The 14,490-nt window shown below is 45.3% G+C and overlaps 1 protein-coding gene across 1 annotated transcript in view; it reads left to right on the top strand.

Annotated features, from left to right (window-relative positions):
• The window catches only part of LOC146833929 (calcium-activated chloride channel regulator 1-like), a 205,094-nt gene that overhangs the window by 109,159 nt on the left and 81,445 nt on the right, over positions 1-14,490 (top strand). Inside the window, exon 5 of the mRNA XM_085601848.1 lies at positions 6,808-6,976. Coding sequence (XP_085457974.1) covers positions 6,808-6,976 — 169 coding nt within the window. The remainder of the gene's footprint in view (positions 1-6,807; positions 6,977-14,490) is intronic.

The following is a 14,490-nucleotide window of genomic DNA, read 5'->3' as shown; positions in this document are numbered from 1 at the left end:
CATCGCTCACAAGAAGTTCCTCAGGTTTGTGATGGACGGCCAACATTATCAATTCAAAGTGCTCCCATTCGGAGTCACCACAGCACCATGAGTATTTACCAAGTGCCTAGCAGTAGTGGCCGCACACATGCGAAGACAACACATCCATGTCTTCCCATACCTAGACGACTGCTAATAAAAGCCAGCTCATACAACCAGTGTGTACAACACACGCACGCCACTATCTAGCTACTTCACGAACTGGGCTTCACAGTAAACCACGCAAAGTCCCATCTACAACCATCCCAAGTAAAACAATACCTCGGTGCCACCATAGACACCTCAAGAAATGAAATGAAATGAAATGAAAAGTGGATTTATAAAGCGCAATTGCTGCCCGGAGGCGTCCAAGCGCTACTTGAAGAGTGAGGTGAGGGTAGCCGGAACACTTCGAGAGGTTAATTTTGGAGAGTAAAGAGAAAAGTCTTTAAGTGTTTGCGAAATGAAGAAAGGTTGGAGTTAGATTTGAGTTGAGAGGGCAAGAGGTTCCACAGCTTGGCGACATTATGTGAAAACATCCTGCCTCCAGCCCGCGTTCTCCTAACACTGGGTACTGTTGCTAAAAAAGCCTGCTGGAGCGGAGGTGCTTTGTAGGATGGTAATGAGTCATAAGGTTTCGGCAAATTGCCGGGCCTGTGTCCCAGAAGGCCTGGTGGGCAATGCACAGTGCTTTAAAAGAGATTCTTTGGCGGACCGGGAGCCAGTGCAGTTTCCTCAGTCCGGGTTTCGCTGATATTTTCCGTGGCAGTTGTAATAATGTACAGGCAGCATAGTTTTGCACAATCTGCAACTTACGGAGGGTATAGTCAGGGGCACCTAGGTATAGGGAGTTGCTAAAGTCGAGTCGGGACTGTATCAAACCCTGTACAGCGACTTGCTTGGCCTCCATGGATAATAATGGGAGCACTTTCCTAAGCATCCTAAGTAGGCCAAAACAGGTCACAGACAGCTTTGTGGCCTGGGTGTTGAATGTTAGGGCCTTGTCCAGCCATATACCCAGACTTTTTATATTGTCCTTGGGTACCGGTGGAGTGCCAAGGCAGGGGGGGCAAAGAGAGTCAAAAGATGTGGGGGCAGCAGGCCCCAAAAACATCAGCTCCGTTTTGTCCCCATTAAGTTTGAGGAAGGATCTCGTCATCCACACTTTCACAGCCTCCAAGCAATCCCTTAGTCCTCCTTGCTAGAGGCCGCTGTTCTCCTGTGCCAGGGATACCACTAGCTGAGTATCGTCCGCGTAGGAAACTATCTTAATACCAAATGGGCGGACGATCTCAGCTAGTGGTCGCATATAGACGTTAAACAATGCAGGGCTCAGCGATGAGCCCTGCGGGACCCCACAGCTGAGAGATTTACTGGTGGAGACAATGTCTCCCTCAAAAACCTGGAAAGGTCTGTTACTTAAGAAGGATCTGAACCAGCATAAAGCCTTGCCCGAGATTCCTATTTCAGAGAGACGGCAGAGAAGCACATCGTGACTAACCGTGTCAAAAGCTGCGCTTAGATCAAGGAGGATCACTGCCACTGATCCTCCCTGATCCATCATCCTCCTGGCTTCTTCGGTTACTGCCAATAAGGCAGTCTCCGTCCCATGTTTTGGTCGCAAACCAGTTTGGGTGATGTCCAGCAGCTGGTTTGACTCCAGAAAAGCCATGAGGTGGATATTGATGTGCTTCTCCAAGATCTTACCTATCCAGGGGAGCAGGGAAATGGGGCGATAATTACTAAGATCGCCAGGGTCCAGATTGTTTTTTTTTAACAAGGCACGGACCATGGCCTGCTTCCAATGTGCTGGGACTATGCCGGCAGTGAGAGAAGCGTTGAGAAGGTCCTTGATGGTGGGAAGGACCGTCTGGATGACCGACACCATAGCCGTAGGAGGGGCAGGGTCACATGGTGAGCCAGATTTCACCTGCCGTGCTAGTGACTCCACGGCGTCCTGCTCCAACATAGGGAAACATTCCAGGTTGGCCATGGGTTGGGGAGGAAATTCCGCATAGCAGGGGCATGTTTGAGAAACCAGATGAGAGCCAGTAGCAGAGAAGGAGGAATATATTTGGAGAATTTTTTGATGAAAAAACACTGCCAAGTTGTTACAATGTGTTAGTGTATTATCCGGTAGCGTGGATGGCAGAGGAGGTTTGATGAGGCTCTTTACTACTTGAAAAAATTCCTTAGATTTGGATTTGGCCCGCAAAATTTGAGTAGAAAAAAAAGTAGCTTGAGCGAATTTAACCTCATTTTTATAGGCTCTAATTGCCTTTCTGTACAGCACTTTGTCACTTGAAAGAAAGTCAAGTCGCCATTGTCTCTCAATTTTCCTGCAATCCCTCTTTTTTTCCTAAGTTCCTCAGAGAACCAAGGGGCAGATTTTTGCAGACGTTTTGTGGTGATTTTTTGAAGGGGGAGGATAGTCTCAAGAGAATGAAAGATCCACTCTTCATACTCCTGATTGGCTACGTTAAGATCCATATTGAGGGAAGGGCGTGAGCCGGCAAGGCTGTTGGACCAGGATTCTGCAGAGAGTTTTGACCAGTTTCTAAAATTCTTCTCGCAGTGAGTTAACCGGGGAGACGTATAGGTAGACCATAGAAGAAGAACAAGCAGGTGATCTGTCCATGGCAGAGCAATGGGGCGTCCAGCCTTAAGGTCAGAGCAATTGGCCCTTAGAATGAGTGGCAGAGTCAACCAGCTGCTCCAATTGTAGAGCCGCTAGGTCATTCACTAGCTCGCTAGCGATGTGGTCATGGGCGGCATTGAAATGAAAATTAAGGTCGCCCAGCATTGTATAGTTTGAAAATGTAGTGACATCTTCAGCTAGAATCGAGAACAAGACCTTGTGGAACTGCCTCGAGGGGCCTGGGGGTCTATAGACCAGGGTGCCTGAAAAGCAGATATTGGGGGAAAAGTTAATACTGAAAGCAAGGCTTTCACAGTCGGGGATAATACTGGCCATACTTCGACAGGGATATTGTTCTTTATATACAATTGCCAGGCCACCTCATCTCCCACCCGATCGGTCCTTACGTAGAATCTGAAAGTCCAAAGGTAAGGCAGATACGATATCTGGGTTAGAGTCTGGCGTCAGCCAGGTTTCTGTTAGGAAGGTTACATCGGGTCTATATTCCTCCAACATCAACTTAATTTCAGTCTTGTGCTTCGGTAGAGATCTACAGTTTAGGAGCAACAAATTAAAATCTTGTTTGTTGGAGGGAGTCAGAGTACTATGAAACACATGTTTGCATAGAGGACAGATCTCAGGGAGGTCTAAAACATTAAAAAAGTGCAGGCAGTCTGTGTTCCTGGTAGCGCGTAGATTTAATAGATCATCAGCGTTATAGGGCTTTATTTGGTGAGACCGGGGGGCAGGGGACAGGGCCCCTGGTCCCAAACGGTCGCGGACGGGCGCAGACGGGCTTGCCTTTCACGCGCCTTCGGCGCGCTGGAGGCGCGCCCGCTGCGCTCGCCCGCTGCACGCTCGCATGCAAACTTATAGTCCTGGTCGTCAGATAGGCTAGAGCGCTATCCGCTCTCCACCCCACCCAAGATGTCTGCCACAGTCACCCCGCCAGTCCTCCTACGCCGCAACTCACCGAAGCGGCGAGGATCCGGACGGCGGTGTTAGGCAGGGGTGAGACGAGAAGGGATACAGTCCCAATATGCGTGATTAGCGGCCCAAGAGATACAGGTAAGAATACACAGTAATACACAGTAAGGTTAAAAGTGATATTTAAAATTTTTAAATTTTAGCAAAATCTCCCGGCTTCCGCCTCAGGAGAAACTTCAAGTCTGCGCGCTCGCGCTGGCATGCAAACTTATAGTCCTGGTCGTCAGATAGGCTAGAGCGCTATCCGCTCTCCACCCCACCCAAGATGTCCGCCACAGTCACCCCGCCAGTCCTCCTACGCCGCAACTCACCGAAGCGGCGAGGATCCGGACGGTGGTGTTAGGCAGGGGTGAGACGAGAAGGGATACAGTCCCAATATGCGTGATTAGCGGCCCAAGAGATACAGGTAAGAATACACAGTAATACACAGTAAGGTTGAAAGTGATATTTAAAATTTAAAAATTTTAGCAAAATCTCCCGGCTTCCGCCTCAGGAGAAACTTCAAGACCACTAGCCTACCCCAGTCCTCCCAGGATAACAAGCATTCAGGCTCTACGCGCCAAATTTCAGCCACAACACTCTCTTCCAGCTCGAGTGTTCTTGCAACTAATAGGGATGATGGCCTCTTGCATATTCATAGTACCTCACGCAAGACTCCAAATGCGTCCTCTCCAAGAGTGCTTAGCGTGCCAATGGAACCAGGCCCAGGGTCAACTGACAAATCTGGTGTTGGTAGACGGTCGTACCCATCGCTCACTGCAGTAATGGACCACCAAAAACCTTTCCAAAGGCCGACCGTTCCTGGACCCGGTTCCTCAGATAGTACTAACAGCGGACGCATCGCTCTCCGGCTGGGGAGCTCACCTACTACATCACACCATGCAGGGCAGGTGGACACCTCAACCGAAGTTACTCTATATCAACCATCTGGAGTTACTAGCCATATTTTTAGCCCTAAAATCTTTTCAGACACAAATCTCAGGCAAGGCAGTCCTAGTCCACACAGACAACATAACAGCCATGTACTATATACAAAAGCAAGGAGGCACACACTCTCCGCAGCTCTCTCAGCTAGCACAGAGCATATGGAGATGGGCCATTCCCAGAAAATCTTTCTCCTAGCCCAACATGTCCCAGGAGTCCAAAACACTACAGCAGATCTCCTGAGCAGACAAACTCAACAGATCCACGAGTGGGAACTCCATCCACAAGTTCTTCACCCAGACTTTCAAATGTGGGGGCATCCACACATAGACCTCTTCGCCACCCAAGAAAACGCCAAATGCCCAAGCTTTGCCCCAAGGTATCCACACCCATTGTCCAAAGGCAATGCAATATGGATGAACTGGTCAGGCAGATTTGCGTATGCTTTTCCGCCTCTCCCACTCATTCCATTAGTGGTGTGCAAACTATAACAACATTCCCATACACTAATCCTAGTAGCTCCGACTTGGGCCAGACAACCGTGGTACACCACACTGCTGAAACTATCAGTAGTACCGCACCAAAAGCTACACCTCTCTCCACACCTCTTAACCCAGAACCATGGAGAGATCACACACCCGGACCCAGCTCAGCTCAACCTTGCGATTTGGCTCCTGAAATCCTAGAATTCGGTTATCTAAATCTCCCCCCAGACTGTATGAACGTCATTAGAGAAGCTAGATGTCCTACCACTAGAGCTTGCTACGCAGCCAAGTGGAAACGATTTGTAGTCTATTGTCACAGCAATAACTTCAATCCCTTAGATGTGTCCATTCAACACATCATATGCTATTTACTACACTTACAAAAATGCAATCTAGCCTACACATCTATTCGACTGCACCTTGCAACCATAGCAGCCTACCGACAAAACAGGCAGCACCTATCACTCTTTAAAGTACCTGCCATAAAAGCTTTCATGGAAGGCCTCAAAAGAATAATTCCCCCCAGAGTGACACCCTCACCTGTGTGGAACCTAAACATCGTTCTCACCAGACTAATGGGGCCTCCCTTTGAACCTCTACACAAATGTGAACTTCAATTCCTAACATGGAAAACTGCTTTTCTAGTAGCCATCACTTCCCTCAGAAGAGTCAGTGAGATACAAGCACTCACCATTCAAGAACCTTTTCTGCAAATGCACCATAATAAGGTTGTTCTCTGAACTAATCCAAAATTCCTCCATAAAGTCATTTCTCCCTTTCACCTAAACCGATCTGTGGAACTACCCGTATTCTTCTCGCAACCACAAACCTTTGCAGAAAGAGCTCTCCACACACTAGATGTAAAACGAGACTTACTCTACTACATCGAGAGAACACAACCTTTTCGCAAAACCAAACAACTGTTCGTTTCCTTCTCACCACCACATAAAGGCAACCCTACCTCCAAATCTGGGATAGCTAGGTGGATTGTCAAATGCATTCAGATTTGCTACCACAAAGCAAAACAAACGCTATCCGTTCCCCTAAAGCCCACTCTACACGTAAGATAGGGGCTTCCGTGGCATTCTTAGGGAACATCCCCTTAGATGATATCTGCAAAGCAGCTACGTGGTCAACACCACACACTTTCACTAAACACTACTGTGTAGATGTGCAAACTAAGCAACAAGCTAGTGTGGGCCAGGCTGTACTCAAGACATTGTTTCAAACCACTGCAACAGATACTGGTGGTCGCCGCTAAGGATGGGTACTGCTATATAATCTATGCACAGTATGTAATCTGCAGCTCATATGCCTCGAACGGCAAATGCTACTTACCAGTATGATTCTGTTCTTGGCATGTAGAGCTGCAGATCTACACAAGCCCACCTGCCTCCCCGGCTACCTTTATCTGTTCCAGTTTATATTATTTAGATACAACACACATGGGCATCTTCACTGTTTCTTACTACGCGCCATCATTTCCCTGCTGGCGAAAAACAATCTGAGGATGGAGCCGGAGCCTATGTGCAATACGATCCAAAGGAGGAGTCACATACCTCGTGACTTCCAAAGACTTTCCAAGAAGAAAAACAACTGCAAACATCCGGGCCCAGCACCAGATGGCGATCTATGCACAGTGTATAGATCTGCAGCTCTACATGCCAAGAACAGATGCATACTGGTAAGTAGCATTTGCCTTCTCAGAAAGAATTTCCTTTAAGAATGATTTATCTCTGTTTTTACCAACTCCAGATGTTCCTCGGATGTCAAGGGGTTGATTGTGTGTAACGGAGAGCCTTGCACTGATAATGACTGTATCAAGAACATCAAGACAGGTGAAGTGAAAGATGGATGTGAGTTTGTGCCAGAAAAATTTCAAAATGCAAAGACATCAATAATGTATATGCAAGGTCTATCTTCCGTAAGTATTGTTCTAAGTGAACACCCATTTATTCTTAACTTTACAATAATCATTATTTCCCTGTGATGTTCTAGATTGCCCAGCCTATGTTTTTTCTCAAATATATGAATTGAATTGAGTTAATCACCTCACATTATCTTAGTCAAAAGTGCCATTGAATTTAATGAAATAGGATATTTTTTTCTGCCTGCATTTGTACTTGTGTGTAAGTTTGTTTTTCAGTTTCATCATCTGGACGTTTAAACCTACTTATCCCCTTTAAATGTATTTGTTACATTTATGTAAGCAATAACATAAATTTGCTTTAAAGCAACAGATTGTTAAAACGAATCGCATCTGTTGCCACACATGCCAAAACAACACGTGGCTTAACAACACAGTCAACACCACGACTTTGTCATTACCATTACAACGACTTCCTTTAGGGAAGCACTGGACTTTGGAATATTTTACATTATTATTCCAACTCCAGTCGGTGTATCAGTAGGGAAGGTGTTGTACTTAAAATCCAACACCAGTCCGATAACACATTCCCTAAAGCAAGTCAGTGTAATGACTTGCGTTGTAATAGAACTTGTGTTAACGTCACAGTCGTGGTACTGACTGCGTTGTCAAGGCACTATGTTATAATGCCTGAGTTGTAATAGATGTATCCCACTAAAACATCTGTCAGCAGAGAGAAAGTATATGAAGTATAAATAAACCCCACAGCAAATCTGCCTCTCTTCTGAAAACCAAGGGCAATTCGTAGTCAAGCTTCATCAAGATAGGTTTGGCAGCAGTCATTTTAAACGATCATATGAATACTGCTTCTGCCTATGGGCAGTACTGAGATAGACACCCTGTTGTGGAAGATTGATATTCTTTCTTGATTTGATTTGATAAATGACTTCCAGTTGGTTGTATGAGCTCTCTTAATAGGCCCTACCAGTTCACAATAGGGCACATTTCTCCATCTTCTTTTTAGGCATGCTAGCATCATACCTAATTGATTTAACTTATTCTTTTTGGCAAACAGAATTGTTCAATTAAGCACTATCAGGTCCACTGGCATGCTTGATCATAGTGAACTCCCCTCCATGTTGTCATTTGGCTTGGAAGTTGGTGGTAGAATGCGTGAGTTGACTGCCTTTTTCTTTTTTTTTAAAACAGCATATTAATATGAGTTATGTTGGACTAGAGAACTTTCACCCACCTGCACTCTGATGACACCAACTTGTAACAGAGTGTGTTGTTGGTGGAGGACATTGATTGGCTGAGTGGCAGTTTAACTGATGGCTTCACTGTATTTCAAGCATGCCGATCATTACTTTAAATGGTGGCCCAAGTGTTGATGCTCTCCCATATTGATAGATGGCTCCACTCTGTTTAGGCTACCCACAGCCTGCCTCACTCGTTTCTCCCCTTGAAAGCACTAAAAGATTGGAACACAAGAAGAAAAAATATTCTATTCGTATTGTCACTGGTTTTTCTTACCAGCTCAATAAGCTTTCAAAATGTATCACATTCTGTTTGAGACTCTCCCTAAACATAACCTTACAATTTGAGAAAAGCTCTATCTCATGGTGTCATTAATCATCTTGGATCTTATATGTAATCTACTTGGAGACCCCGCATGCACTTGATGACAGTTGGGCTTTCTAAATCTGCTCCCAAACTGTGGTGAGCTTGAGAGGGCAATCTGCATCGTACGTCATATTTTCTGGAGTTTAGTACTAAACAATTTTTTTTATTTTTCTCACTTTTTTAACCAATTGAGACTTTGTCAGTATTTTGCAACTATATATGAACAAGCTCCCCTTGTTAGGATATTAGATAACAGCGTTCACATTTTATTTTGTACTGCAGTGCTCACACTTTAGAAATATTGCACAAGGATACATAAAGTGAGCACGATGCTGTTGAGCATGCCGGCTGGGGTGTTAGTATTGGGTGGGGACATGAATGAAGTGATAACCCAGGAATGGTACAGGACTGTGCGACAGAGAAGGCCAGAGGACACCGGACTGCTTCAAACATTCTGTTCGGCAAAGCGGCTCTCGGATTTATGGCGATTGTATAATCCCTCCTGTAGGCAGTATACTCCTATCTCTGCTTTAGATGGCAGTGGGTCTTAACTTGATAATATCCTTACACAATGCACTCAGGTGGTACACTTCCATGCCACCAATCACATGGCACGAGATATATCTGATCACTCCCCGGTTGAGGTTGTGTTTCAATGACCTGTCAGGGATTTTAGTCTCCCCCCACGTATCGTGCCTTGGCATCTGAAGGATAGGGACTTCCAGTAAAAACTTCGGGAGCGCATTCAACAATACTTCGACGAGAACTTGCACTGTACATTGTGCGAGGCTTATAAATCTGTGATCAGGGGGTATATTCAGGTGGAAATGGGTGCTAAAAAGAGGCAGGATTGCACCAGGTGTGATGATCTGGAACAACAAAGCCTCGATTTGGAGGGGTAGATGGCGCAGCCTCCGCATGGTACCCCGGATTTATTGCGAAGGCTCTGACTTATGCAGCGAGAACTTAGAGACCTCTGGGAGGATGCAGCTCATCAACATGCTACTGCCGTGCAGTGACGGCTGTACGATTGTGGCGACAAAGCAAATAAGCTTATCGCAAGGCTGGAGAAACGGGATAGGGACAGAAACTGGGTAGCAGGGATCACAACAGAGGCAGGGCAGACCCTTTAATCAAGAACAGATATTGCAGAGGGATTCGCAGTGTATTATGAGCAGATGTACAGCTCTGCCACGAGCAGGTCAATAGACGAATCGGTAGACTTATTATAAGATTTATCCCTACCCGTTCTGACACGGGAAGATAGGGAGGACATAGATCGAGACCTTCCAAAGGAAGAAGTGGAGGGGGCTATTAAAGACCTCCAGTCGGGTAAGGTGACTGGCCCAAATGGACTGCCTGCTGAGCTCTTCAAATGTGTGGCTTCTGCCATGGTAGGTCCCATGCTGGAGATATTTGGTGCGGCACAACGGGAAGGCTGTCTGCCCTTGGATCTCCGTTCTGCCACAGTGGTGGTTATTCCTAAGAAGGGCAGGCCGTTGCATCATTGCGGATCGTATCGACCCATCTCCTTACTTGACTTCAAAACAAAAGAATTAGCGAAGGTGCTAGTGAACCGACTGGTGCCGGTGATCTTCTCACTGGTCCACCCAGACCAGTTAGGATTTATGCCCCAACATAACACTAGACTGAACCTTTGCAGTCTATATGGGGTGATGCAAGCTACGGCAGCCAACCCGACAGTACCGGTGGCACTGTTTTTCCTCGAAGCACGAATGGCGTTTGATAGCATCGAATGGCCCTACCTCCAGGCGGTGCTGGCTAGATTTGGCCTAGGCCCCAGGTTTATGGCATGGATTCGCCATCTATATCGGGACCCATGAGTTAGGGTGACTGGGGCGCTGCCTCGGTCCTTTCTGCTGCATAGGGGTAAGTGCCAGGGCTGTCCCTTGTCTCCCATCCTCTTCGCATTGGCGCTTGAAGCACTAGCGGCCTGGATGAGGGGTGACCCTATAGTGAAGGGTGTTGATATGGGCATGGTGTGGTAGGAGCACATCTCTTTATTCGCCGATGACATTCTGCTCTACGTGGGCAACCCGAGACAGACATTCCACAAACTCATTAATTAACTATTCGGTATCAATTCGGGTTATCAGATAAATTGGGATAAATCTCTCGTGTTTAACTTGTCTGGTGTGCTCCCTCCGCTCACCCCTGATTGCGAGTCCTTGATGCTACGAGACACATTCAAATATCTGGGAATGTGGATTTCACATTCCCCTGAGGAATTTCACAGCATGAATATTCAGGCGCAACTGGTACGACTACGCGAGGACATTGCCCACTGACTTCAGCTCCCCATCTCGCTCATGGATAGGGCAGTCCTATTTAAAATGATGGCCCTGCCGGGGCTGCTCTACGTGATTCAGAACACGCCATATAACCTACCTGATGCCTTCTTTAGTACCATTGAGGGAGAGCAATGTAACCTGCTTTGGGGGGGGGGGCATCGCGGATTGCGCTACACAAACTCCAGAGAGGGGTCTGTGAAGGGGACTAGCAGAACCAGATATGAGGTGCTACTTCTTAGCGTTCCAACTCATAAACATTAATGGTTGGATCTAAGCACCGCAATCTGACCCTGCGTATAGAGTGGACCGTTTAGCCATGGGAACGATCGGATACCCGGCAGCGCTCTACATGAAGAAGGGGAGGAAAAGGGCTCCCGATGCACACTCAAATGGTGGTGAGAGCTTGGGATGATGCCACTAAGCCACTAGGATGGGAAGGGTAAGTTGACCCAAAGGACCCCGCTATGGCATAGTGATTGCCTACGAGAGGTGGGTCGATTGAGTGGCTTTCATGGCTGGAGCCTTATTGGTATCGAACATCTTGGGGATATATAGAAACAGGATCCACTGAGTTCCTTTGGCGACCTCCATTATCCAGTATCAACTGGCTGATACAGAGCAGTACAGGTACAGTCAACTGAAACACGCAGTGCGTTGCCATGTTAGGGATGCCGATAGTGTCCCTGAGTACGCCCCATTAGAAGACCGATTGCTGTTCGATCCCATTCCCGATAAAGCAATCTCCCTTACATATAAAAAGTTAATGAATAATCTACCTGATCCCCTTGGCCCGCTACGGGCAACTTGAGAAATGGCCGTCGGCCTACTGGAGGACGATGACTGGCAGGAGGCGAATCAGAGCCCTAGAGAGATAGCTATAAGGGCCAGATTTAGACTAATTCCGTTTCGCATCCTGCATACGGCTTACTATGCACGCACACTTCAACACAGGATTTGGCGGGCTGCCTGGTACCTTTTTTCACATCCTGTGGGAGTGCCCAGTAATACAACGGTATTGGCGGAAGTAGCCAGGGTCATGTTGAAAGTGGTGAGAACTCACATCCAAGCGGAGGCACACTGGCTTTTACTAGGCATTACCAGAGAGAACAGATGACCTTCACACACTACTGTAGGGCTAATGCTGGCCGCCGGGATTGCTAAACGTAACATATCGCATTTATGGGGTGCCCAATACCCCCCAAGGTAACTGATTGGAAAACAGATTTAGATTGGTGTTGCTTTGCTGAGAGGTGGGACTTTTTGTAATTCCTGCCCCCCACAGTGTGGACCTACCTACCCTCCTATTATGATGATGTCTGTAGATTATATGACGAACTCTATTGTACTATGTATCTACCTGGAACTGCTGTTTTGTTCAATAAAAAGATTTATGAAAAAAAAAGAATACATAAAGTGTTCTTTAGATAATAGATCTTGTGCTTCTTCCACAGTTTAATGAAGATGAAACTGCCCCTTGTCAATAACTTTCAGTTTTGACAGTTATACCACAGAGGCCTGGATGCCCACTGATTTAAAATGCAGAGCTAGCTGAAGGGTGAAAAATTAGGTGAGCCCGCTATTGACAGAGGATCTGTGAGTTCCCATATGGTTTGTGTCCACCCTATATAGGCAGATGAAGTAGGGGTGATTTCCAAATGGGAAGGGAGAGAGCAACGTCAGGTGCAAAAGCACAGTACCAGGTAAAATGTGTGGTGGATCAAGGGGTAATGCAGTACTTCCCTCGACAATGGTATGGGCTCACTTGGGGTTGAGGGTAAGCAAAAAAAAGAGCAGAATGATGAGTCAGCAGGATTTAGATAATAGTAAAGGCAAGGGAATTGATTTGGTGGTGTATTCATTTTTAGACAGAGAAGTCTTAGGGAATGGTTTAAAAGTTTTAATTTTCTTGTCTTTTCTTTTTTTTAATTCAGCATAATCGTGAAATCGATCAGCGTAGTCACATGCAGTGCTAACGATCTACTGAATAAGCATGAATATGGGTCAATAATGAATTGGTTGTCCACATTATTGAGGTGATTTTCTTTCAGGAAACATATTTGAAATCTAACAACCCAAATATGACTAGACCTAGAAGGTTCGCCCATGCCTTTTCTTTATCTCAGGTGCCGCGGTCAAGGGAGTGGCAATTTATTTATCGACTACTGTTAGCTGGTATATACTAGATATTGCAGGAGATGGAAAGTTAGAGGGATTTCTAACTAATCTTATTAATTATTAGGGTCCAATTGGAGATAAAATTGAGTTTCTCAAGCAGCTGTATGAGCTTTCCATGGACTGTGTACGACCTTTAATTTTTGGGGGCAATCTTAATTTTATACAGATTTAAAAACTAGACACTTCAAAAAGTACTAAGATGCAGTTTACACTTAAGACAGCAGGCATTTTAACAAGTTTCTAGCAGGATTTGTGACTGATTGACCCTTGGCTTTTATCATCCACATTTTTTGCAGTTTACTTGTTTTCATGGCAATTTAATACCGCGTCAAGATTAGAGTATTTATTTATTATGCAAATAATCAGTAGAGGTACAACTACCATTTGGGCCAATGTTTTATCGGACCATTCTTTTTCTTTCATTAGAAATTCAATTGGATACAAAGCCGATGGGGAGAGGTAGATAGCAATTTGATACATTATTATCTGATCAGACCTGGTTAGAGGAAACCAGAATTTCTATTATGGCATTCTCTGAAGGTAACCAGCATTCTACCCCTGATTTTGTTGTCTGTGAAGCTTTTAAAGCTACCTGTGGTGGTTTATAAAATCAAACTTAAGTAAGGTACATCTCATGAGAATATGAGAAAACAGGCAGCTATCGAAGTAACTATAATTGCCATTGAGACTCCAGATTAGAATTCTAATGAACAAGTAAAGAAAATAGGAAAGCTAGCAGATTGGTAAATTTCTTGTCTGGCCTATCACGACTAGGAAAGATAATGTGATTCGTGAGATACTTAATCCAGTCACTACTGTTTGAACTGCTAAGAAATATAAAATTGCGGAGAACGTTTTGCAACATTATAAGGATCTATGGGGCATATGTATCAACATCACCATTTGCGATTCTCAAATAGCGATTGTTAAGGAATCGCTATTTGAGAATTGCAAAACGGGATGTATTTAAAAATTCGCAAACTTTTTGCGATTTCTTAAAATTCCTTAATTGCGATTAGCAAATTGCGAAATCGCAATTAAGGAATACCTGCCCATTCATTTCTATGGGCCAGGAGACCCATAGGAATGAATGGGAAGTAATTCTCAAATAGCGAATTCGCAATTTGCTAATCGCTATTTGAGAATAATTTCAAAGGTGCAAGGGTGTCATGATGACACCCTGATGCACCCCTGAAATGAGCATGTGTGTGCATATGGCGCACATACATGCCCTAAGGGCATGTATGAGCGTCACGTGGCACTTTGCAAAATTAAAAATAGTGCATTTTGAAAGGAAATCGCAAATTACCACCAACTGGAAGTTGGTGGTAATTTGCGATTTCTTAAGGATAATTCGCACAACTTGGGTGCTTTTTACATATCATTTAAGAAATCGCAATGTGCGATTTCTTAAATGGTTAGGCAAAATTAAGAAATCGCTAAATTAGCAATTCCTTAATT

Source organism: Triturus cristatus, chromosome 4_2 (assembly GCF_964204655.1).
Source record: "Triturus cristatus chromosome 4_2, aTriCri1.1, whole genome shotgun sequence".
NCBI lineage: Eukaryota > Metazoa > Chordata > Amphibia > Caudata > Salamandridae > Triturus > Triturus cristatus.
This window is presented reverse-complemented; position numbering and strand designations above follow the sequence as displayed.